At 39.2% G+C, this 23,119-nt stretch overlaps 4 protein-coding genes and 1 long non-coding RNA gene across 6 annotated transcripts; 2 read left to right on the forward strand and 3 right to left on the reverse strand.

Moving 5' to 3' along the window:
* Positions 1–738: 738 nt before the first annotated feature.
* Positions 739–4,919, reverse strand: LOC122830405 (fibroblast growth factor-binding protein 1-like). 2 transcript variants are annotated; one of them, XM_044115740.1, is made up of 3 exons: positions 4,833–4,919; positions 2,947–3,156; positions 739–2,473 (listed from the first exon to the last, which is right to left on the reverse strand). In XM_044115740.1, the coding sequence occupies exons 2-3, from the start codon at positions 2,980–2,982 to the stop codon at positions 1,850–1,852; spliced, it is 660 nt and encodes a 219-aa protein (XP_043971675.1). In that variant the 5' UTR covers positions 2,983–3,156; positions 4,833–4,919; the 3' UTR covers positions 739–1,849. The 2 variants fall into 2 exon arrangements, with proteins under 2 accessions (XP_043971675.1, XP_043971674.1); XM_044115739.1 differs by having other exon boundaries at positions 2,947–3,196.
* Positions 4,920–7,448: 2,529 nt separating this feature from the next.
* Positions 7,449–10,168, forward strand: LOC122830407 (tripartite motif-containing protein 16-like). Its single transcript, XM_044115741.1, has one exon. It carries the CDS (start codon positions 7,449–7,451, stop codon positions 9,108–9,110), a length of 1,662 nt encoding a protein of 553 aa, XP_043971676.1. The 3' UTR covers positions 9,111–10,168.
* Positions 10,169–11,915: 1,747 nt separating this feature from the next.
* On the reverse strand, positions 11,916–13,637 carry LOC122830408 (tripartite motif-containing protein 16-like). The gene has a single exon (XM_044115742.1). It carries the CDS (start codon positions 13,635–13,637, stop codon positions 11,973–11,975), a length of 1,665 nt encoding a protein of 554 aa, XP_043971677.1. The 3' UTR covers positions 11,916–11,972.
* Positions 13,638–14,217: 580 nt separating this feature from the next.
* LOC122830414 lies at positions 14,218–22,746 on the forward strand. Its single transcript, XR_006370521.1, has 3 exons — positions 14,218–14,337; positions 20,958–21,091; positions 22,153–22,746. It is a non-coding gene; the product is annotated as an uncharacterized LOC122830414 (long non-coding RNA).
* On the reverse strand, positions 14,331–16,274 carry fgfbp2b (fibroblast growth factor binding protein 2b). The gene is made up of 2 exons (XM_044115746.1): positions 15,450–16,274; positions 14,331–14,575 (listed from the first exon to the last, which is right to left on the reverse strand). The coding sequence occupies exon 1, from the start codon at positions 16,211–16,213 to the stop codon at positions 15,479–15,481; it is 735 nt and encodes a 244-aa protein (XP_043971681.1). The 5' UTR covers positions 16,214–16,274; the 3' UTR covers positions 14,331–14,575; positions 15,450–15,478.
* Positions 22,747–23,119: the final 373 nt, after the last annotated feature.

Consider the following 23,119-nt stretch of genomic DNA (forward strand, 5'->3'; position numbering starts at 1 on the left):
CTCACCGGTGCTCTAAGCTCCGCCCCTTAAAGGGCTCAACATAGGAGACTACCAAGCAGCCTTTTTCACAATTAGACTGTTTGATAGGAACGAGGTAGAATGATTTAGTAAAATGGGAACAGAACAAAATGAAAACCTTTGAATCCAGTTTTTGACTAATAAAAACAAAAAGCTAAGGAAATTTTTATCTGTTGAAGTATTTAAAGGGGCAGTATGATGTTTTCCAGGTACATAGTTCCATTTTATAGCACAATCAAGTAACTATGTTACTCCTGGTTGTTATAAAAATTCTGTTTATATCAAATATTACTTAAAAGAAATTTGACTTTGTAATTTAACGCCTTGAAATTAGGCCTCTGTCTCTTTAAAAACTTCTACTATTCTGAAACTCTGTCTCTTCAGGAAGTTCTCACTGCATGGCTCCTCTATTAACCCTTTATCAATGTTTTCACCAGCGTTTTATTGAGAAGTAGCTCCTATAATGAGCTCAGAAGATGCTCAGTTCCACCAGGTGTTTGCTAATTGCTGCTGGCTAGTCTGGAGGAGCTGAGTGAGTAAGCAAGCAAACATGCCTACAGGAAAGATTCTTCATAAAATCAAGAAAAATGTCGACAACCCTGACCGTTCTCTTCATGAGAATGTCATAAAAAATTAGAGCGTCTTCAATCAGAAGCTTCTTCAAATTCGTTGTAATACAGATTGCTACAGGAAATCTTTCCTGCCCACAGCCATCACTTTCTACAATAACTCTGAATAATTTGAATTAATAAGATTCAACAGCATTTCTTTTTCTTCTGAGATCAATGAAGTATCATTGAATTGAAATGAATTTGTTTGAACAGATACAGTACTGATGTCATATTTCAGGAAATATGTAAAAAAAAGAGCATTTTATTTTAAAACACAACTTTTAACATCTTTTTTAAAAAGTTGTAAACCATCCTCAAATATTCTCCTTGATTTTTAAACCAGTTCTTGTGACTGACTGTTTGATTTCTATATGTTTTACAGAAAATGGTAAAAATGGCTAAACAAAGAGACAAACAAATGTGGCATCACCAGTCAGAAGGAGTCAAAAGAGGAGAAAAAGGAGGAGAAAAGGTCCATATAGACCCTTTGCTCAGACCTGCTGAAGACTTAAATATCATTTTTAAACTCTGGGTCCAGTTCAGAGTAAAATTCCATCCAGAAAACAATGACATGTTAAGTAGTTTATTAACAAATACCATTTGAAACAGCATGAAACATTAAATTATTTAACATTAACTGTAAAAGGTCATACCAGTTTAAATCTAATATTTTACAATACCTTGCTAAATAATTCTCACCATTTAACTATTTCCCCACATTTCGCCTTGTTACAACCAGAGCATCACAGGATTTTATTTGGAGTTCATGTATCCGACCAACACAGTATGACAGAACTACAAAGTAGAAGACGCACGTTATTTTTGTACAAATAAGAATCTGAAACGTGTGGCTTGTATTTAGTAAATAGACCATTTTACTCTCATTCCCCTAAATAAAATCTATCAAAGCACACTGGAATAATTCTGACTCTGACATCAGAATTATAGCTTTAGCACAACTAATACAATTTGCTGTAACACGATTTTTTTTTTTTTTTTTTTTAAAGCTGGTTCAAAAAACATATTGACCCTGAACACACTTCAAGTAAAGGAATTTAAGTAAAGGAATTCCAACTGGATGCAAAATATTAGATATAAATGTGAACAAACGAACGAATGAATAAATGATTGGATGAATGAATGAATGAATGAATGAATGAATGAATGAATGAATGAATGAATGAATGAATGAATGAAGTGTCATCCTGAGGTCCGTCCTGCTAGCAGTCCTCGCTCTGCAGCATAGACATGAAGAACGCGCACACGCTGGCCCAGGAGCTGCAGAACTCCTCCGCTGTTCTCCGTTGATCCGCGCGTTTTACGCACGTCGCGCTCGTGGGCTGGACCGGCGGCGTCGTGGGAGCAGCGGTGCTTCTTTCAACGCTGTTCCGATCCAGTCTGAGGTTCGCATCTCTGGGCGCGTGCTTACACATTCCGGCTTTCACCAGCACGCGACCGTCCACGCACACTTTATCCCGTATCTTCTTGAAGGCGCGCGCCACTTGTTTCCAGAAGACTTTAGGGTCGGAGTTGTAACCCGGACAGCTCCGAGGTCTGCCGAAGTACTCGCAGCGGGTCTTGCTGACGCCGCCCCGCCTCTCGCAGTTCACCCAGACCTTCACCGCTTCCCCCGCTTCTCCCGCGCGCCACGTGCACCGCGTCCTGTCGCTGGTGACGAACGTCCCGCCGCCGATCTGCTGCGCGACGCCGGGCTGCTTGGCGCCAGAAGCCCGGAGGAGTCGGAGCTTCAGGAGAACCAAAAATAGCCCAATGGAGAAGAGAACCCTCAGCGGAAACATCACTGCTTTCAGCAGAAAACTAAAAAAACAAAACACAAATTCCACCTGAAAATGAAAGAGAAACAGATGATGATGCACCACCTCTGACCTACAGGATAGTATTTATTTGAGTGAAAATAATATGGGTCTTGATTCAAAAACTAAGATACCTTTGCCTCGAAACCTCAAACGAATCAAGTTCCAAATTATCAGCTTTTTCCATATTTGTATTTCAATAGTTTCACAGATAATTTATTGTCTGGGTTTCAGGTTTAATGTAAACATAATATATGCTAAATCAATTTTTAATATGAAATGATGTTTGAGCACAAATGGTATTAGATGAACACCAAAAAATACTTAATTGAAAGGGAAAATCGAAAATATTAAATGTTTTAAATATATATATATATATATATATATATATATATATATATATATATATATATATATATATATATATATATATATATATATATATATATATATATATATATATATATATATATATATATCACATGTAAAGTGCTGAATCTTACCAGAATGAAGAGTGCCGCCGTGCGTAAATCCAGCATGCTGTGTCTCTCTGTGGTCCGGCGCGTGGTTTTTCATGCTGTGCAGCACGCCCACTATTCAACACATGCACTCTCATGTTCACAGGCAAATCCTTAGAAAAGAAACCTGGCACCAGTTTCTGATGAATAGCTCTGGCATGGGCCGATGCAACGTGTCTACATGTGAATTCACGCCTGGTGGAGATCAAGGCAGACCTCGAACCGAAGCTGGATTCTTCAGTGTGTCAACACACACACACACGCACACGCCCGCACACACACACACACACACACACACACACACACACACACACACACACACACACACACACACACACACACACACACACACACACCAACACATGGGTTTTAAGCTCTGGTTATTTTGAACAATCCTGACTTATTATTACAGCATCACTGCAGTCACACAACGATTTCCTCCAATCATCTCCATCAGCTGCCAGTAGATTGTCAGATTTTATTTGGATTACCTGATAGTTTCAGCCAAGGGTGTAACTTTGTGTTGTAAGTTGGTGGGGACAGAGTGGGGGGGGTGAGGGGCGATAGGGCGCTGATGCACCCACAGTTACTGGAAGACCTTTTCTTTTCTAGTGCTAAGAATAATGCCAAAACTTCCATATGAATGCCTTACAGTCTTATTCAATATATTGGATATACGTCCTGATCAGCCTTGTCAGATTAATAGCACCTTTCGAAAATAATCTTTTAGGAGGTATTAAACGAATATAAATATGTTAAAACAAACATATTCTAATCTATATAATGTCTTTCACTTGGTAATGGAACTGCTGACAAAGGAACTTTTCAGTCATACTGTATTTGTTGAATGCTTGGCTACAGTTGAAAACAGTTTCACAATTCAGTAATATTTTATGTGAAGAATTATCACATAGTTGCCTTTTATTGTCTGATTTTATCAACAACATGAGATTCTATAACAATAAAAAAAGTCATTAAACATTTCAAAAGTAGAATAAATAACTTCTGTGAAAACCAAATGAATCCTTGTCATTACAAACTTTGTATTTTTCAATTATGTGATTCTGATTCCACAGCTGTCCCTCAGTTGGTTGGCTAAATCTTTTGTCCTGCTGACTTACACATAGCAGATGGGATATGATGCGTCTTTAATATAGCAAATATTAAAGACGCAAAACCTTTCTTGGGTCTGGTTGGGGCAGTTGGTGAGTAGAGTGACCATCGATAAAATGTGGCTTACGGCTGAGATGCTGATGTTTGGATATGTAAAAATATATATTCTGCTAATAAATGTATAGGTTAGTTTCTGGCAGTTCTAGAAACAAGAGAAAACAAGGCGAATTTCTCTTTATAATGGCCCATAATTAAATTTTACTTAATAGGAGCAATGATTTAAAATGTAACTAACTTTGGCTCCTATATACTTTATGAAATATTTCATCCTATTGATGATTGCTCCGCATATCGCCAAGTTCTACGAACAAATGATGCAATTTTTCCTGGGAGGAATATAGAAAAAAGGGTAGTTATATTATTTGTTTTCTCAGTCTGTCAGCTTAACGTCGTACGCAGACTCATTGCCATGGCAACCAATAAACAGCGGCCCGGGAGCGCAAAGCAAAGATTACGTTCAAGTGCGTCAGGAGTTAACACTAAAAAATAAAACCCACAAAAACATTTCCCACACAACAAGGATGTACAAATAGCAAACAGAACATTCTATGTGGGTCGCCTTATATTTGTGTTAATTTAACCGAAATACTGCGCAGCAACAGCAGGTGATAAAAGTTAAGTTAGCATAACTAACCTACTCACCGCTTTCTTTATAAATATTTTTTAAGTAAAGTTTTTTTTTTTTTTTTTTTACCGACCTGTTAACTGTGATCCCTCTGGACCTTGGTTATCTTGCTGTCGTAGTGTTGACAATTAATATCTAAACTTTGTGTCCCGTTCTCAGATTCTTTGCTTGATTGCGTCATCTCCCTGACCACCGAAATTCCTGATTCGATGCAAAGCATCAGCGCCTGTGGCGCACAGTAAGTCACGTGACGTCCAATCCACTAAATCACTGAGCGGACTTGCCATTTAGTTTGACAAAGGAACTTTAAAAAGCCTTACCTGGCTGATAATGCTTTGAATACAACGTGCAGATGCTGTGGAGTTACATATGCAGGCACATAAAGAAAAAAAAGGGGCAGGAAATGTTGCACAAAACTTTCAGTTAATAATAATTAATCCATTCATCCATAAACTCGTAACCAAGATATTAACTGAAAATAAACTTTTTAGCTATTGTTGCTTATTCTTTTATGTTTGGTAAAAATGTTTTTTTGTTGCTGAATAAAATTAGTTGATTGAACTTTTCACTTTTGTTGTGAGGCTTGCATGGTAGCATCAGCTAACTAAGATTCTCGTAGCGCTTTAGTGTCGGTTGAACTTATGATTAGTGTTTTAAAATGAATGCAATTAACTTTTTAGCAAGCAGACATTCACTGCTATTTAATTGCGTTGTAAATTTCTTCTCTCCTATAAAATTTAGTGTTGCATTAATTTGAAGATCAAAATAATTAAACAAGAATATTATAAATGTATTAGTTATTTGCTTTATGTGGCTGTGTAAGTTTAGTTTAAAATGCTAATATTATACAACAACAAAGATATTTATGTGAACTAATCAGTTTTAGTAAAATGCTAAGTGTGTTTGCTACATTTTACAGAGGATCTAAATGGACACAACTAAACCTGTCTAGTTTCATTAATGTGTAAACAATCAGAGGCCCGTATGTTCAGTTTGAGGGCAAAAGCTGTTGGAGACCTGCTTGTGTACAGAGGACCAAAGCTGACAAAATTTTAAATAAAAGCAGAGATACAGAAACGGCGCAATGGATAAATCAATACACACAAAATGCACCAATTAATAAAAAAAAAACCATAGCTTTTCCTCTTGTTGTAGAATTTAATTGAACTTTATGATTATTTACTTCCATCTTAATTCTAGCAACTTATATATTTAAGACCATAATATAAATGTTACAGAATTTTTCTAAAATGAATGTCAATTAAATCACAGAACACAATGTAAAGTTTTCTTTCTTTCTTTCTTTCTTTTTATTAATTGCTGCTCAATTGATGGTGGCAAAAGTGAGTGGAGTTCATCCTGAAATTTGGATGAAAGTTCAAATATCCTCTCTGCCTTTGTGTCCTTGGGCAAGACACTTCACCTACTTTCCTGCTGGTGGTGGTCAGCAGGGTCTCAGGGCAGCTGTGGCTACTATCCGCAGCCACATGTATGTGTGAATGTGTAAGTGAATGACTTTCAAGTTTTCTGGACTCGATAAAGTCCAGAAGACTTGTACAAGTCCAGGACATTTACCATTTTAAGTGTATTGGTTTATTTATGGGATCATCTTATGTATTTCTGATTTAGTATTTTATCAATTTTGGCTTTCCATATGGGTCTGGAAAGATGCTAAATATAGCAATAAGTGGACAACTTGGCAAAAGTGTAAGTATTTTTTCATCACTTGCCTCTCATTTTCTCTTGACTCCGCCCATGTTGCTGGATTTTTTTTTCTAAATTTATTAGGGTTGGGGTTGTATAGTATGGGGGTTAGTTACACTTTAATTATTGATGTCCTTTTCTCCATGTCTTGTTACAGTTTATCAAGCCTGATTGCAACTATGTGTGTGTCACTGGGAAAAATATGCTCTGTGATTTTTACAGCAAATGTTTACAAAAATGAAGGATTGAGATAGCACCAGAATGTAAATAAAGATATCAATTTTAACTCCACAAGCCCTGCGCTGTCCCACTAAGCCAAAGGCTGGCATCTATAGTCCTGTATGAGCGCTGTTCTGTGGTTTTTGGATGCACTGCTGCTCCAACACACTTGAATCAAAAACCTGTATTACCTCCTTGGCAAGTTTAGCAAACGCCTTGTCATCAACCATCCTCCAACCTCTAACAGACAAACAGCATTTCTTAGCAGTGAGTTCATACGATGTGTATTTTTCTGATAAATATATCAGGAAAATGGTCCCCATAATGCATCAAATACATGGTACACACGCACACTTGCACACCTCCCTTACCTCCTACACACACACACACTGCTCCTTGTGGGGACCGAAGTCTGGTCCCCACAACCAGGCTTGTGGTTACAATTTATCGAGCCTGTAGAAATGAATGGAAGTCAATGGAAAGTCCCCGCAAAGATAGCTGCGCAAACATGTGTGTCCCCACAAGGTATTAGAAACATACACACCCACACACACTTTGAAGTTTTTCCTAGAATTAACAGTGTTGTAACTTCTACTGTTGGACTTTGTCAATGCATTTCTTTCTTCCCCTCCCATTTAGATCTAAGAGTTTAGAGGCAGGTCCAACAGCTCGTCACCTCTTGAAGCAACATGTTATATTTAGAGCAGAGTTTAGTTTCACTTTGGAGGAAGTGAAATTCAGCAAGTTATTCTGACTGCTAGGAGAAATGGCGCAGAGAGGAGTTCAATTGTATCGGGAAAGGTTCTCCTGTTCCATCTGTTTGGATCTCCTGAGGGATCCGGTGACTACATCCTGTGGACACAGTTACTGCATGAGCTGTATTAAAGACCACTGGGATGAAGAGGACCAGAAGGGAATCCACAGCTGTCCTCAGTGCAGGAAGGCTTTCAATCGCAGACCTGACCTCCAGAAAAACACCCTGTTAGCAGAATTAGTGGAGGACCTGAAGAAGACTGGATTCCGACATGCTCCTGCTGACCACTGTTATGCTGGACCTGGAGATGTGGCCTGTGATGTCTGCACTGGGAGGAAGATGAAAGCTGTCAAGTCCTGTTTGGTTTGCTTGGCCTCATACTGTGAGTATCACCTTCAACCTCACTATGATGCTCCGCCTTTGAAGAAGCATAAACTGATCCCCCCGACGAAGAGGCTCCAGGAGAACCTCTGCAGTCGACATGACGAGGTGATGAAGATCTTCTGTCGTACTGATCAGCAGTCCATCTGTTACCTCTGCACTATGGATGAACATAAAGGCCATGAAACAGTGCCAGCTGCAGCAGAAAGGACTGAGAAGCAGAAGGAGCTCCAGGTGAGGCGACAACAAATCCAGCAGAGAATCCAGAACAGAGAGGAAGATATGAAGCTGCTTCAACAGGAAGTGGAGGTCATCAATGTCTCTGCTAATAAAACAGTGGAGGACAGTGAGAAGATCTTCACTGAGCTGATGCGTCTCCTCCAGAAAAGAAGCTCTGAGGTGAAGCAGCAGATCAGATCCCAGCAGGAAACTAAAACGAAGCGACTTAAAGATCTTCAGGAGAAGCTGGAGCAGGAGATCACTGAGCTGAAGAGGAAAGATGCGGAGCTGGATCAGCTCTCACACACAGAGGATCACAACCAGTTTCTCCTCAACTACCCCTCACTGCCAGCACTCAGTGAGTCTACACACTCATCCAGCATCAACGATCGTCCTCTGAGACACTTTGAGGACGTGACAGCAGCTGTGTTAGAGCTCAGAGAGAAGCTACAGGACATCCTGAGAGACATGTGGACGAATGTCCCACTGACAGTCCCCCTGCTGGATGTTCGACTGTCAGAACCAGAACCTAAGACAAGAAATGACTTCTTGAAATACTCAAAAAGAATCACTCTGGACCCAAACACAGCAAACAAACGTCTGTTTTTATCTGAGGGAAACAAGAAAGTGACTTTGGTGAAGGAAAGCCAGTGTTATTTTGGTCATCCAGACAGATTCACTTATTTTCAGGTCCTGAGCAGAGAGAGTCTTACTGGGCGCTGTTACTGGGAGGTGGAGTGGAGCGGAAAAAGAGTTGATGTAGCAGTTTCATACAAGAGCATCAGCAGGTCAGGACAAGAATGTGAGTTTCGAAGCAATGACAAATGTTGGTCATTATATTGTTGCACAGGCTGGTGCACATGTTGGCACAACAGTGTTGGAAATCTAACATTAGTTCCGGTTTCGTCCAGAGTAGGAGTGTACTTGGATCACAGAGCTGGTGTTCTGTCTTTCTACCGCGTCTCTGAAACCATGACTCTCCTCCACAGAGTCCAGACCTGTTTCACTCAGCCGCTGCATGCTGGGGTTGGGTTTTACGATAATGGAGACTCTGTTACTTTTATTGAACTGTAACAACAAACAGTTCAATAAGCTGTTGAATGTTGAGGTCAGTGATTGGAGATCCAACTGGTTACTATGTTTTTCTAAGTCACCGTCATTGTCGCTTGTCCCTCACTGTTTGGTAATTTCTTCTCTGCTCAGAGATCAGCTGTCTTTAGGGAGTTAGGTTTTGTTCTTCAGTTGTTTTGTTGATGTTGGGTTTAGTTTGAGTGCTGCCCCCTCCTGTTTCTTACCACTGCTCAGGAGGGTTTTATTCACCTGAACTGTTTAAATTGATTCTGACAAAATCCTTTTTTGGAAATAACAACAAAAAGACATTGCTTCTATGACCATTATGGTAATTTGAGAACAGAGTTTGTAAGAATTAAATTCTGTGTATTTATTGTATTTTTCATTAATTCACTGTATAAGGGTTCTTTGATTTTAATATAATTACTTATTTTGCCATACAGAAAAAACCAGCGCAGGTTGTTTGTCGCTGTTTAGGCATTTATGCTGCTAAAATGGCCATACTAGAACAAGCAAACATTCTTACATGTCCATTACAGGTATTTTTGTCTTCCCAAGTCATTCCAGGAGATTTGTGGTTGTTCAAATGTGTTTTTTTTTATCACTTGTTAAATATGGAACAAAATTCAATACTATGTACAGTAGAAGGAAGCAGCAATTATGTCAATACTTTACAACTGAAAACTGATTTCTTTCACAACAGACACAGCTTCCATGGTAAACATTGCCACAATTCCAAAATGGCAACTTTTTATCGCCTGATAATTTTATTAAAAAATGCACTAAAATGTAATTTAACATTCCTAAAGGCAATTTCTCCTGCTATGCTTTGGCTAATTAAAGAAATGCAGCTGTTACTCCAAAAGATCCACCGTTCATTATCAATGACATTGACTTTATACCAATAAATCAATAGCTTAATTTAAATTTTAAAATTTCTCTTGCATTTGTAACATTTTCTGTTTTGCTTTTTTCACACTCTTAGTTTGTGATTATTCTCTTTTTTACTTTCTCTTTTTTTCTGCTCAGTTTATCATGCCAAATGTACCTTTTATGTTACAGATGTGTGCCTTTTTAAATAATTTTCTTTAAATTTTCAATAAAGAGAAAAAGAAATATTGCCATATTTCCACTTTTTAATGTAGCGAGGATTTGTGTGTAATAAACTTCTTCAAAGCCCATGATAGATGGAGAAAGATCTAGTTGCAGCCACAGCCAACTAGAAAACGCCACGAGCCATGATTTGAGCGCCCGATGTCGCCCCCTGGCGTCCCAAAGACGCCATTAATTTAAACTAGTGACAGAAGTTACAACTCCTGCCGAGTCCTCATGTATTCACAGGAAAACCGATGAGCGTTATTAGTATCTATAAAGTTTAAAAACAAATCTCACACATTCGAATCGGCGTTTCAGAACATTTTAAGACAAACTAAAATCTTATTTTTGTTTAAGTTCAGTAGCTTTGTTGTGTTTTTATTAAATTATTTTAATTATATAATCTTTTTGTTTTTTTAATAGCATTTTGAATTTTGTTTCAATTTATCTTATTTACCTTTTTATTTACTTATTCTAGATTTCATAATAAAATGTTAATTCTTATTGAAGTTATGATTGAAGTAAGAAATAACAAATACTGTTTTGTTTCTTAAGTTCATATTTAAAATACAACATTGATTTTTGAGTTGAAGACTTGTTCTTTAACAGATTTTCTCAGTTTCAGATTTTTTTTGACACACTTCAGTGCTTCATATGATTAACCAAATTTCAATAATAAAAATTAATTAATTTTTTTTAAAATGCAGTTTTCAAATGACTATTTCACTTAAGGTGAAAAAATACATCCAATCCCACTTGGTCCTGCATGAGAAAGTAACCACCAATTCTCCCATACACCTTCCCTAGTTTAATCATGTCATAAATCACATTTTCTAGAAAGTTATGTTGAGTTTCACTCACTGCACTGAGGCCTGATTACTGAGTAAGAACTCCTGCTGCAGACTGCTCTGTTCCCACAGGGAAATGTTTTTGTGAATTTCACTTAACTCTTAGTTAGACATTTCACAACCATTAAATATTTTATTCATATAGCATTATCAATGGTCAAGAAGAAACAAAAAAAATGTGAAGGGACAATGTAGCAAAAACTGCTAAAGTCAAAAAATCTAAAATCAGCATCACATGAATATACTCCAAAAAAAGTTAAAATCACTGTTTTTTTCGGTTATAGGAAAACAAACAATAAGAAACAACATGCAAACATAAAGATGTATTTAAACTAATCAAAAAGAATAAAATAAAATGAAACAAAACATCAATTGAAATTTCATTCTTGTTCACACTGAAACAAACCTCACTGTCCAACTTAACTTTGAACACAGTAATGAGTCTTCTGGCGAACTCTCATTTATGCAGAAACTCAATAAATTGTTCATTGTTTGTATCTGAATATCTCTTTTGATTATTGCAGCTCCAACAATAACATTTGGTCTGAGAAATCAATAAATAACTGAAGTACTTTCAGCTTAGTTGTTAGTGCTGCTTAGTTTTTAGTTGTATTATCTAAACTAATAAAATAAATTCAGGTGAATAAAACCCTGCTGAGCAGTGGTAGCCTCCATATCTGAACAGAAACAGGAGGGGGAAGCACTCAAACTAAACCCAACATCAACAAAACAACAGAAGAAGACAAAGCGGCTCCCTAAAAACAGCTGATCTCTGAGCAAAGAGGAAATGACCAAACAGTGAACGCTTAGCAACAATGATGGAGACTAGAGATTAGGGGATCAATAAAGTATTATTTTTTTATTGTTGTTGTTAAAAAAAAAAAGCATTGTAACCAGCTGGAGCTCTGATCACTTCTGTCTGTTACACTTGAATAAATGTAGCAGAGTCTCCATAACTATAAAACCCAACACCAGCATGCAGCGGCTGAGTGAAGCAGGTCTGGACTCTGTGGAGGAGAGTCATGGTTCCAGAGACCCGGTAGAAAGACAGAACACCAGCTCTGTGATCCACGTACACTCCTACTCTGGACGAAACCGGAACTGACACTCGAGTTTCTACTCTGTTGTGATAAAATATGTAAATTTGCCTGTGACAATATAATGTCCAAGATTTGTCAGTGTTTCGAAAATCACAGTCACCTTCCGACCTGCTGATGCTCTTGTATGAAACTGCTAAATCGACTTCCGTCCCGCTCCACTCCACCTCCCAGTAACAGCGCCCAGTCAGACTCTCTCTGCTCAGGATCTGAGTGCAGTTGGTGAATCTGTCTGGATGACCAAAATAAAACTGGTTTTCCTCCAACAAAGTCACTTTCTTGTTTCCCTTGGATAACAACAGAAAGTTGTTTGCTGTGTTTGGGTCCAGAGTGATTCTTTTTGAGTATTTCAAGAAGTCGTTTCTTGTCTTAGGTTCTGGTTCTGACAGGAGAACATCCAGCAGGGGGACTGTCAGTGGGACATTCGTCCACATGTCCCTCAGGATGTCTTGTAGTTTCTCTCTGAGCTCTAACACAGTTGCTGTCACGTCCTCAAAGTGTCTCAGAGGACGATCGTCGATGCTGGATGAGTGTGTGGACTCACTGAGTGCTGGCAGTGAGGGGTAGTTGAGGAGAAACTGGTTGTGATCCTCTGTGTGTGAGAGCTGATCCAGCTCAGCATCTTTCCTCTTCAGCTCAGTGATCTCCTGCTCCAGCTTCTCCTGAAGATCTTTAAGTCGCTTCGTTTTAGTTTCCTGCTGGGATCTGATCTGCTGCTTCACCTCAGAGCTTCTTTTCTGGAGGAGACGCATCAGCTCAGTGAAGATCTTCTCACTGTCCTCAATTGTTTTATCAGCAGAGACATTGATGACCTCCACTTCCTGTTGAAGCAGCTTCACATCTTCCTCTCTGTTCTGGATTCTCTGCTGGATTTGTTGTCGCCTCACCTGGAGCTCCTTCTGCTTCTCAGTCCTTTCTGCTGCAGCTGGCACTGCTTCATGGCCTTTATGTTCATCCATAGTGCAGAGGTAACAGATGGACTGCTGATCAGTACGGCAGAAGATCTTCATCACCTCGTCATGTCGACTGCAGAGGTTCTCCTGGAGCCTCTTCGTCGGGGGGATCAGTTTATGCTTCTTCAAAGGCGGAGCAGAATAGTGAGGTTGGAGGTCTCTCAGGCAGTAGGAGGCCAAACAGGATAAACAGGACTTGACAGCTTTCATCTTCCTCCCAGTGCAGACATCACAGGCCACATCTCCAGGTCCAGCATAACAGTGGTCACCAGGAGCCTGTCGGCGTCCAATCTTCTTCAGGTCCTCCACTAACTCTGCCAACAGGGTGTTTTTCTGGAGGTCAGGTCTGCGATTGAAAGTCTTCCTGCATTGAGGACAGCTGTGGATTCCCTTCTGATCCTCCTTATCCCAGTGGTCTTTAATACAGCTCATGCAGTAGCTGTGTCCACAGGATGTAGTCACCGGATCTCTCAGGAGATCCAAACAGATGGAACAGGAGAACCTTTCCTGATCCAGCTGAACCCCTGTCTGTGCCATTTCTCCTCGCAGTGAGAATGACTTGCTGAATTTCACTGGCTCATAAATAAAAGTGGACTCTGACCCTTATCGTGTGTTGCTATGGTAAACTTGTAGATAAGATAAAACAAGTAACTGTATTGACAAAGGGGATCTTTCTACCTGCATTAGTCACAGTAAAATAAATGTTCCACCTTTGTGAAAAGCTATATACTATCACCTGTTGATACTTCTCACATTGCAATGTGTTCAAGTATTTATACTAAACAGCCACATCCATTCACAGGATAGACAGAAAGGCAAAAACAAAGTCCTCTATTTTGTGTTGGTGACATGCTGATTTAGAGGTATAATGTGGATTAAGTTTTGATTATAGTTAGAAATAGACCAGTAATGGTTAGGGAAAAATCAATGGAAGTTAATGAAAAAGTCCTAACATGGGTAGGAATACCAACGTGTGTGTGACCTCTGGAGCCTCCACTCAAGTCTCCTCTGTTCATGCAAGGCAGCTCTCATGGATTCAATTGATCAGCTCTCACAGAGGAGTGCCTGGCTCTGTTCAGACGCCTTCACTGATTGATTGTGTCTGCCCTACTAACAACTTCCTCAAGCCTAGCGGCCGGCCGGCCGGCAGCAGCCATGTTGTTACAGTGCACGGTGATGGATACAAAGACGTCTTTGAGAGTATGAGCGCATGCAGCAGGAGCAACAGAGCCACAAGGTAGACCACAGGTTGCCACTCTTCTATTTATTCTTTGCTCAGAATACATGCTGCTGAAACATTTACATGACATCTGGGATAACGTTAGCAACAGAAATACAGAAGAAGTCGAGCTTCTCTCTTTGGCTCATTGTGTTTCTTTCCATATTATTATCATCTATTGATGACTCATTTTCAGATGATTTTGTGAAGAACGTTCAAAGACAGGAGTCTGTGTTGTCAGGTTAGTGATTCCAATCTGAAAAAAGGGCAAAGAAGGTCCTTAAAATTAGATTGTGTTCTAGTAAAAGTTAAACAGAAAGAGCAGTCTGGTTTTAAACTCAGTGGTGGACAATATCAAAGTACACTTCAGGACTGTAGTTAATCACATTTAGAATGTCTTTAATTTACTTGAGTATACATTTTTGTCAAACTTATGACTTTCAACTCCACTACATTTTGAGAAAGCTAGTTGTTTACTCGTTCCTTTTGGCTCAGCATAGTTTTGTAGTCTGGTGTTTTTTTTTTCTTTACTGAAATGCGATTGGCCACACGCTATGCTCCTTACAAGAAGAACCAATCAGAGTCGCCGCTCACACTTCAGCTTTAGAATGACATCATTCTCTTTAAATTTCACAGCTGAGTTCCCGCTTTCATTCAAACAGAACTCAGAATGGAGACACTGGAGAAAACAGCACCACCATGGATATTTCCATGATGGCTGTGTGAAATATTTATGTGGTTAAAATGACTTAACCACACAAATTTTGTCAATAAATACGTAAAATACAATCTCAATTGTGGGGAGACAAGAATTTTCCTTTATTAAGTTCTTTTTTAGAGTTAGATTGTTTTTTATTTTAAATAAAAATGCTGAATTTTTATGCTAAGTTTTTACAGATAATGTAAGTTTTTTGCAACAGCGCGGTTCTACATATTGGTTTCAACAATTTACAAGGCTCTGGATAAGCACTCAGAAAATAACTTGAGTAAACTTTTTACTGAACCAATTTAGTTAGATTTGACTATGAGTTAAGATATTTTTACTCAAACACCAGAGCTGAGCAGTTTATCCACCACTGGTTAAACATTACTTCGGCTTTCCCCTTCACCTTTATTGTTCCTCTACCCACCTGTTATGATAAAAGAACTGAGTTGCATCTCAGTTTTGGAACCAGCTGATGACATAGCTGCAGAGGCCATGGAAGCTCTTCCAGCAGTACTCCGTGGCGAGGCGGGATGCCCTAGAGGCCGGCTCCTCGGTGGGACGGGGAGCGGTCTTTGCCGGTTTGGGGGTGCTTCTCTTGCCCTGGGAGCCTCTGCCTGGCAGAGGTTTAGCTGGCTGAGGCTGCGGCTTTGTGGGCTTCTGGGTGCTGGTGGGTTTGTTCTGCACTGCTGGCGCTGCAGGTTTGCGTTGCTCCTGACTGGGCTTTACAGACTTCGGAGCTGAAGTCTTGGGCCAGGAGGTCATAAAGGTCATTTGAGCCTCATCAGAGTACTTCCTGCACATATGAGGGCGGTAGATTTTGTCTCCCTGGCAGGCGTTCTTCAGCTTCCTCAGCTCCCACATCATCTGGACGAAGTAGTGCCGAGGGTTCTTGTTGTAGGCTCCACATTGGTTCGGTTGGCCCTGGAAGTCGCAGTAGTAGGAGCGCCCCGTAGTCTGGCTCGGGGATCTGCAGGAGACACGCAGACGGGTGAAGTTTCCCACACCGGACACCCCCATGGTGCATGAGTCCTTTGTTTTGGTGTTGAATCTGATGGTGTCGTCCCAGACGCTGGACTGCTGCTGCGGCTGCTTGATGTCGTTGCTGTTGTCGTTGCTTTGGGCGTTGGATCCGCAAACAGCTGCCGCCAAAAGCAGCGGCAACATCACGAGTTTCATCCCAGTCGTCATGGCAAAGCTAGGCTCTTGGCTGCTGCGGGGCACGGCTCCGTTTGCTCCTAAGGCATGCAAATGTAAACTTTTCAAGCTTGACACATGGTTTTATTCATGATTCAGACGTAAACTCCTCCTCCGCTTGCCAAGCTACGTGTGGGACATTTTAAAAATGATCGACGAGACGGCTGGAAGGGGAAGAGGGCGCAGAAACCACAGGAGAAACAGGAGAAGCTGATGAAAAGCAAGAGGCATAAGAGAGGCTCACACATGAGGCCAGATGTTGGGAACAGGAGGACTATTGACCATTGATGCGAAGGAGAGCAGCAGGAAAATGGAACTAAAATCCTAAAAGAATATTTGCCTCCTTACAGATTTCTTCCGTTCTTTTTTTTCCTTTACCAGGCGCAGGATCTTTTAGGTTATCAAATAATTTTAATATGAGACCAGATTAACTTGAGCATCTACAAAACAGAACATTCCAATGATTTTAGTTTTTGTGTGTGAAAAAGCAAGTGCTGGTTGTGAAACCTTGGCCACAACACGACTTTTACATTTCCTTCATAGAGGGCAGAAGTTCTTGATTTCCCAGTTATGGCAATTCATCCAGGTGCTGAAGCAATGAACCAACCCCACATCACCACACTACCACCACCATGTTTGATGGTTTAGTTCTGAAATGCTTGGTTTAAAAGCTACAAAAGAAAAAAACACATAAGAGACCCCAAAGAATCACCAAATTTATCTAGATGTTTGTTGGCAAATACTTAACACTCTCCATTTCCTGCCTACAGTCTCCTTCTTCCATGTGACAGAGGCAAGTGGGGCTTTGCAGTGCTTCATATGTTGTTGGGCTCTTTTGTTACTTCCTGGAGTCAATAAATGAGTTTCTGTTACAAATGTCTTCAAAACTTTGACAATATTCCGCTAATGTTGAAAAAAAAATACAATTTTGTAATTGCTGTGTTTCCATTAAATAAGAAAGTCAATTAAAATCACACTGACATAATAGATCAGTAAAAACCATGATTCTTCAACTACTTCTTGTTTTCTTCTTCATGGTTTGCGCCCATGGAAACATCTGGTTGTTGATCTCGTCATGCAAAAGAGTATTTCCTCTGCAGTTTTGCGAGATAAACCAATTGTGTTACAATAAAAACAACAACAACAAAAAAAACTCATCCTAGTGGCAAAGCTTTTTAGAGACAAAGAAGAGTTTTTCTGAAACTGCCGTGTTTCTATTAAGGGAATTTATTTTCAGAATGTCAAATACTGCAGTTATTTGATCAATCGAAACAATGGACTCTTAGCATCATTTTTGTAGGACGGCTAATTCTCTGGAGGTACAACTCTCTTCTGTTTTAGTACTTGTGAGTAATGGCTGTAACTGTATTGTATTGGAGAACTAAAACCTTTAAAATGGTGTTTCTTAAATGTTTTTGAGCTTCTTTAGCTCTGGGCACAACATGTTGCTTTAGCCTGACTCATTTCGTCAGACAGGTTCTATTAAATTAATCCATATATTTTTCTAAGCCCAGCTGTAGTGAGATCTGATTGTGGTTGGTAAAACAGAACTTGTCCTTCCTGCTAATTCACAAGAAACAAGAACTGTGGAGACAATTTTCCTTATTTGGTTTAAACAACATTTTATTCTGTTTGTAAATGAAACCATAAATTAAAACTGCATTATGGATTCAGTCGACAGCTGATGTATGGTTAGTTTTGATCATGTTTTTTCATGTTCTTACAATTAAAAGTTGACTTCATTTTGACAAAGCATCAGTGTAAAGCTGCTAATAAGGTTAACATGCCTCTGGGCTGTGGAGACCACCAGCTTTACTTTGATCTCATATTTTTTTAACTTTAAACTCTCTTTTGATTTGTGCAGCGATAGTTCTCTCAGAGAGTCATAGAAAAGTCCAACGCAGGTCTCCAGCAGAACTCCCATCTGCGGATTTCTGCGTCACCAGACACGAGTCTGACCATAAAGTTTCTGGCTCTGGGAGGCGACTTGTTTAATTTGGCTTCCAGGGACGAGTTGGTAATTAGTCTTTGAAGATGCAGATCCTGACCACCTATGCTGGCCCCTTTACATGTGGTTACACTCTGAAAAGATATATGTTGTTAGTTGACGTTGGGGGCTTATTTACATTCAGCTCAGTTAATTCATTTGGGTTGGTGATGACAACTTACTTTAATTGGCTCAGTTCACTTAGAAATCACTTTTTCATCTGGAATGAACTTTTTTACTATCATTCTAAATAAAACTATTAAGTCGACTGCAGCTTTGTTGTCCTTCGTCTACACAGACCCCAGTAGCAACCACAATGTGACCACCATATCTTTTAAAGGGAGAGTATAATGTGTTTTCCAGCCTCAGAGTGCCGTTTTATAGAACAATCATGTTACCTTCAATTGTAATAAAAATGCTACATATGTCAAATATGACTTAAAAGAAATTTTACTTAATACTTTAACGCCTTGAAATTGGGTCTCTGTCTCTTTAAGAACTCCAGGTCTTTCTGAAACGAAGCCTTCAGGATGTCATCACAACATGGCTCCTTTATTAACTCTTTAACAACATTTTTACCAGCGTTTCACTGAGAAGTAGCTCCTATAATGAGCTCAGCTGATGCTCAGTTCCACCAGGTGTTTGCTAATTGCTGCTGGCTAGTCTGAAGGAGCTGAGTGTGGGAGTCGTGCGAGAAGGCTGCTGTGGGAGGCAGAAGCACAGAAACTGCAGCTCTGAGGAGATGATAGGTCCACCCAGGTGTTTAGCACAGCTCAGTGGTTGCTATGGAGATCCAAGAATTTCTCAAACATGGATCTAAGAATCAAAGCAAAACTCCAGGTACGTTTTTGATGAGGGAATAACATTAGAACAGGATGTAAAGCTAAAACCAAATAGTCAATGTTACACAGCGCTCTTTGGGGTGTGAATTTTATAGTTTCTTAGAGTTAAAAAACTCTAAACTTACCTGACCTTGAGAACAATTGTAACAATTGCTGGTCTGCATATTAAAAAGTCAAAAGGAATGAACACAAAAGACTCAAGTTGGACTCAAGTTTTTATTCACAGATTTGCTCCTTCTGGAAAAACTCCAAACATTTCTCTTTGGTCCTTAGACCTCTGTTGTCATGGCAACAGGCCTTGCTGTAGTGGACTACCATGGGCTAGGCTGCCTTTGCGTGTTAGCCGTCCAAAAGTACTTACATGACATCATGTAAGTACTTTAAAAAGCAGCATATGTTAACAACGGCAGCTTTTCTCACTTATTATGGGATAAACTGGAGCTGCCAATTAACTTGTACAATATTTAAAGGCATAGTTCAACATTTTGGAAATCCCCTTTGTTTCCTGGTTGTTTGTGAAAAGAAATCCATAAATCCAGAAGTCCATAAATGTTATACAAACTTGAACGAATATTAGATCCATCCAAAAATATTCTTGGTATAATCTCAAATGAAAGATATAATCTCAATTAAAATGTTATATTACATTAAAATATACTTTTTACTAGCAAAGCAGGTATTTGACATTTTAGGCTTTTTGTCCGGACAGCTGGATGGATGGATGGGCCAGAGTTTTCTGCAGACATTCATGATGATTAGAAGACAAAGTAAAGCTCTGGTGATCAGAAATACTTCACATTAAGCCATTATTAAGTTCATTTTCTATTTTTTGAAAAGATATTCTTCAAAAGATATACTTTTATTTTGTTAGTTATCCACTAATGTGTTTAATTATGTAGCAAAACATATCGCCCTGACTGTGCTGTTTTACACTTTCCCCTAAACATGGACGCAATCAATCATCCCAAATAATTTAACTATGATACAAATATCCACAGGGAGAAAAAAAAACCCATAAATCTACAACAAAACATGACTATCATAATATAAAACAAAGATTAACAAAAAAATATATGAAACTTTCAAAAGTTTTGAAAGTGTATAAAATGATGACTTCGGTGGTTGTGGTAAAACTGATGTAGCTGCAGCTTAATTCTCTGTTATGATGCAGGAACTGAGATTTCCACAGCATGAGAAGCTAAAAGGTTGCTGGAGCGACCGAGAGAGGATATCATGAGTTTGCAGACGACGGCCTTCAGAGGTCTGTTATAAAGAGCTGGAGGAGCGCTGGGGGTGGGACGCCCCACCACACGCTTCCTGATGGTTTTTATTCCCTTTTTTGTTCCACTGAAGCTTCAGGTGATCTAAAAGCTGGAAAAATCCCAGAGATCCTGGGAAAAGGATGGAAAGAAGCCATGGGTTAGACGGTTATCAATTTGAAGGAATATTGTGGGCGTTGTAGATGGACAACAAATGTTTTTGCCAAAACATTTGGCTCAGAAATTCCCTAGAAAAAAACGGAGTTTGAAAATTTGCTAGGAAAGTAAAAAATTTGAGATTAAGCTCAGAAATTTTGAAAAAAATCTAACTTTGCTAGAAAAGACTCAAAATTTTCAACTCAAATATCTTTTAGAAGAAATGGGAAATTTCTGAGTTTGGAAAGTTGAAAATTTGCTTGAAAAATCGGAAATGTTGAGACTCAGAATTTATTTATTTATTTATTTATTTATTTAAAAAAAAAAACTAAAATATTAAATTTTTGAAATTTTCAGATTTTTAAAAGTAAGTCATTTTCCACTCAGCTATTTCCTTTTGGGTTTTTTTTTTGAGAACATTATTGAGATTATACCAAAATGTTCAAGGTTCTTGGTGGAGTACTTGTTAATGTACTTCTTTTTTCTATCTGCAGTGGCCCTGTTGTGATGTTGTACATCAGTGTGTAGAAGAGGAGAGCTGAAGATGTGAGCGCTCACCTTTACAGGACTGATCAGTTCCAGTTCTCCTGTCCACTGTGGAGGAAGGAAGGAAACCAAATCAAACCAGGTGAAGCACACAAGAAATTCTCGGCTTTGACCCATTTTCACTTTTTCAAATGTTGGAAAAACCAACTCCCTTTTCCAGTTAGTACCCAAAACTATGCATTAAATTCAATTTCTTTAGAGCTTTGATATTTCAAAGCTCTAAAGAAATCCTAAGCTCTTCATTATGTTCTCTAATCAGAATAAACAAACATTTCCTCACGCCTACAATTCTTTATTCGATTCAATATAAACGCTTCTTGATTCTTGCTCTTTTCTGTATGATGAAAATATATAATCATTGGGGAATAAAGACAAATTTTCTCCTTTGTTTTATCTGTGATGAAGAATTAATCCTTAGACTGATTTAGAGTTCGGAGACTGATCGGTTTCAGACGCATTCTGTGATTTATTCTAAGGTTTCTGCAGAGTTTTGTAAAATAATAAAGAGAAGCACATAAAGCATTTGCTATGACTCATGGTGGCCAAAAAGAAAGAAAAAAGGTGGGAAACTTATCAAAGTGGTCCATGTGAGAAGTGAAGGAAACATTGAGTATAAATGTTTATAAATGTTGTAAATTAGCTTTTTATAAAACAGCTAATTTACAACTTTGCTCAGTAAAAGTTGAGACTCATGACTAATTTCTACACAGAATTAGATGAAAACTTTTTTCCCTTCCACTTTTACTTAAAATTTTAAGAAAGAAAAAAGATCAAGAGGGCAAGAAAAAGAAATCTGGTGAAGATGATGATGAAAGGTGGATCTGGGCAGCAGGACGAAGCCGAACCGAGGAGGATGGTTTGATGGGCAGTCAGTGAAGTTAGTGATGGTCAAACGAAGGGTTTTCGCCGGTCATAAATACCTCTAACAGGGAAGTCACATCCTGCAGGTCACCATTCACTTGGTGGAGCCGAGGCCCGAGGGAACCAAGTCAGTGTGTCATTATAGGGAATGCTAAACACACACACACACACGCACACACGCACACACACACACACACCACACGCCCACACACACACACACACGGGGAAGTCTTTATAAATAAATAAAAAAACTTATTTTATTAAACTCTTTCTGATTTGCAGATGGAATTCCTTCCACCGCATGCAGACAAGCAAAGTTTGATGCACAGCACTGCTCATACCTTTCCACTGACTTCACACACCTGTTCGCCACCATTACCTGTTTTTAGCCCTACTACAACACGTGATGAAGGGCAGGTGAAGGCGAGAAGGAACGCCTTCCTGCAACTAAAGAAAGTGAGCTGATCCTGAGGGAAAACGGTCGGAAAAGTATGAAAGGTCCAAAATATCCAGACGGTGAGGATGAAAGGCAAAAGGCATTGAAAAGCTGAGCGACATTAAAGAGTGACAAGCCACGGATAAGAATATCTGGAGGAAACACCAGGATTGAACAAGAGGAGAATCAGCAGTCCAAGAAGAAGAAGAAAAAGAAAAAGAACAATGGAGGGAGACAGAAAATATGTCGGGTTAGTCTGGATTTGAGCTCAGCCAGAAAACACCCAGAATCTCTGAAAGCAGGAATGAAAATATTTTTTCTCCACGTGTGAAGGTGAAAAAGACCAAAAATCTTTTCTTGGACTCACTCTTCGAAGACGTCCTCTGTGTCCATCCGTCTGTAGTATTTGGCCAGTTTGACGGAAAAGACGATGCTGGGAATCAGCACCAGTTACATAAATGGAGTGACTGACAGATCTTTAAATACAGAAAATACAAGTAAATGTTCTGAGGACGTTAAACTAAACTTGCTCAGATCATTTTGTGCCTCACTGTGTAGGGAACTATACAATGAGGTAAACCAGTAAGACACTAAGGTACTGGTGTCTTACTGGTTTACTGAACTCTAGTGTCTTTCTAGCTTGTTGAAGCTAGTAAGACATTAGCTACAAAGCTAGCTTCCAAAACAGCTACAAAGCAACTTGTTTAGCGCACGTTTAAAACAAACTGACAAAACTGAATTAAAAAAACATGTTAGACCAAATGACGAATTTTTCCAGACTTTTAATGACTAACTAACTAAACCGCCTCAGGT

Source organism: Gambusia affinis, linkage group LG04 (genome assembly GCF_019740435.1).
Source record: "Gambusia affinis linkage group LG04, SWU_Gaff_1.0, whole genome shotgun sequence".
NCBI classification, from domain to species: Eukaryota; Metazoa; Chordata; class Actinopteri; order Cyprinodontiformes; family Poeciliidae; genus Gambusia; species Gambusia affinis.

Coding starts and splice junctions, on each gene's coding strand:
- LOC122830405 (XM_044115740.1), bottom strand. CDS start 2,982: ATGCTGGATTTACGCACGGCGGCACTCTTCATTCTG. Junction 2,474..2,946: donor CGGCGGCACTCTTCATTCTG/GTAAGATTCAGC, acceptor TTTCATTTTCAG/GTGGAATTTGTGTTTTGTTT.
- LOC122830407 (XM_044115741.1), top strand. CDS start 7,449: ATGGCGCAGAGAGGAGTTCAATTGTATCGGGAAAGGTTCTCCTGTTCC.
- LOC122830408 (XM_044115742.1), bottom strand. CDS start 13,637: ATGGCACAGACAGGGGTTCAGCTGGATCAGGAAAGGTTCTCCTGTTCC.
- fgfbp2b (XM_044115746.1), bottom strand. CDS start 16,213: ATGACGACTGGGATGAAACTCGTGATGTTGCCGCTGCTTTTGGCGGCA.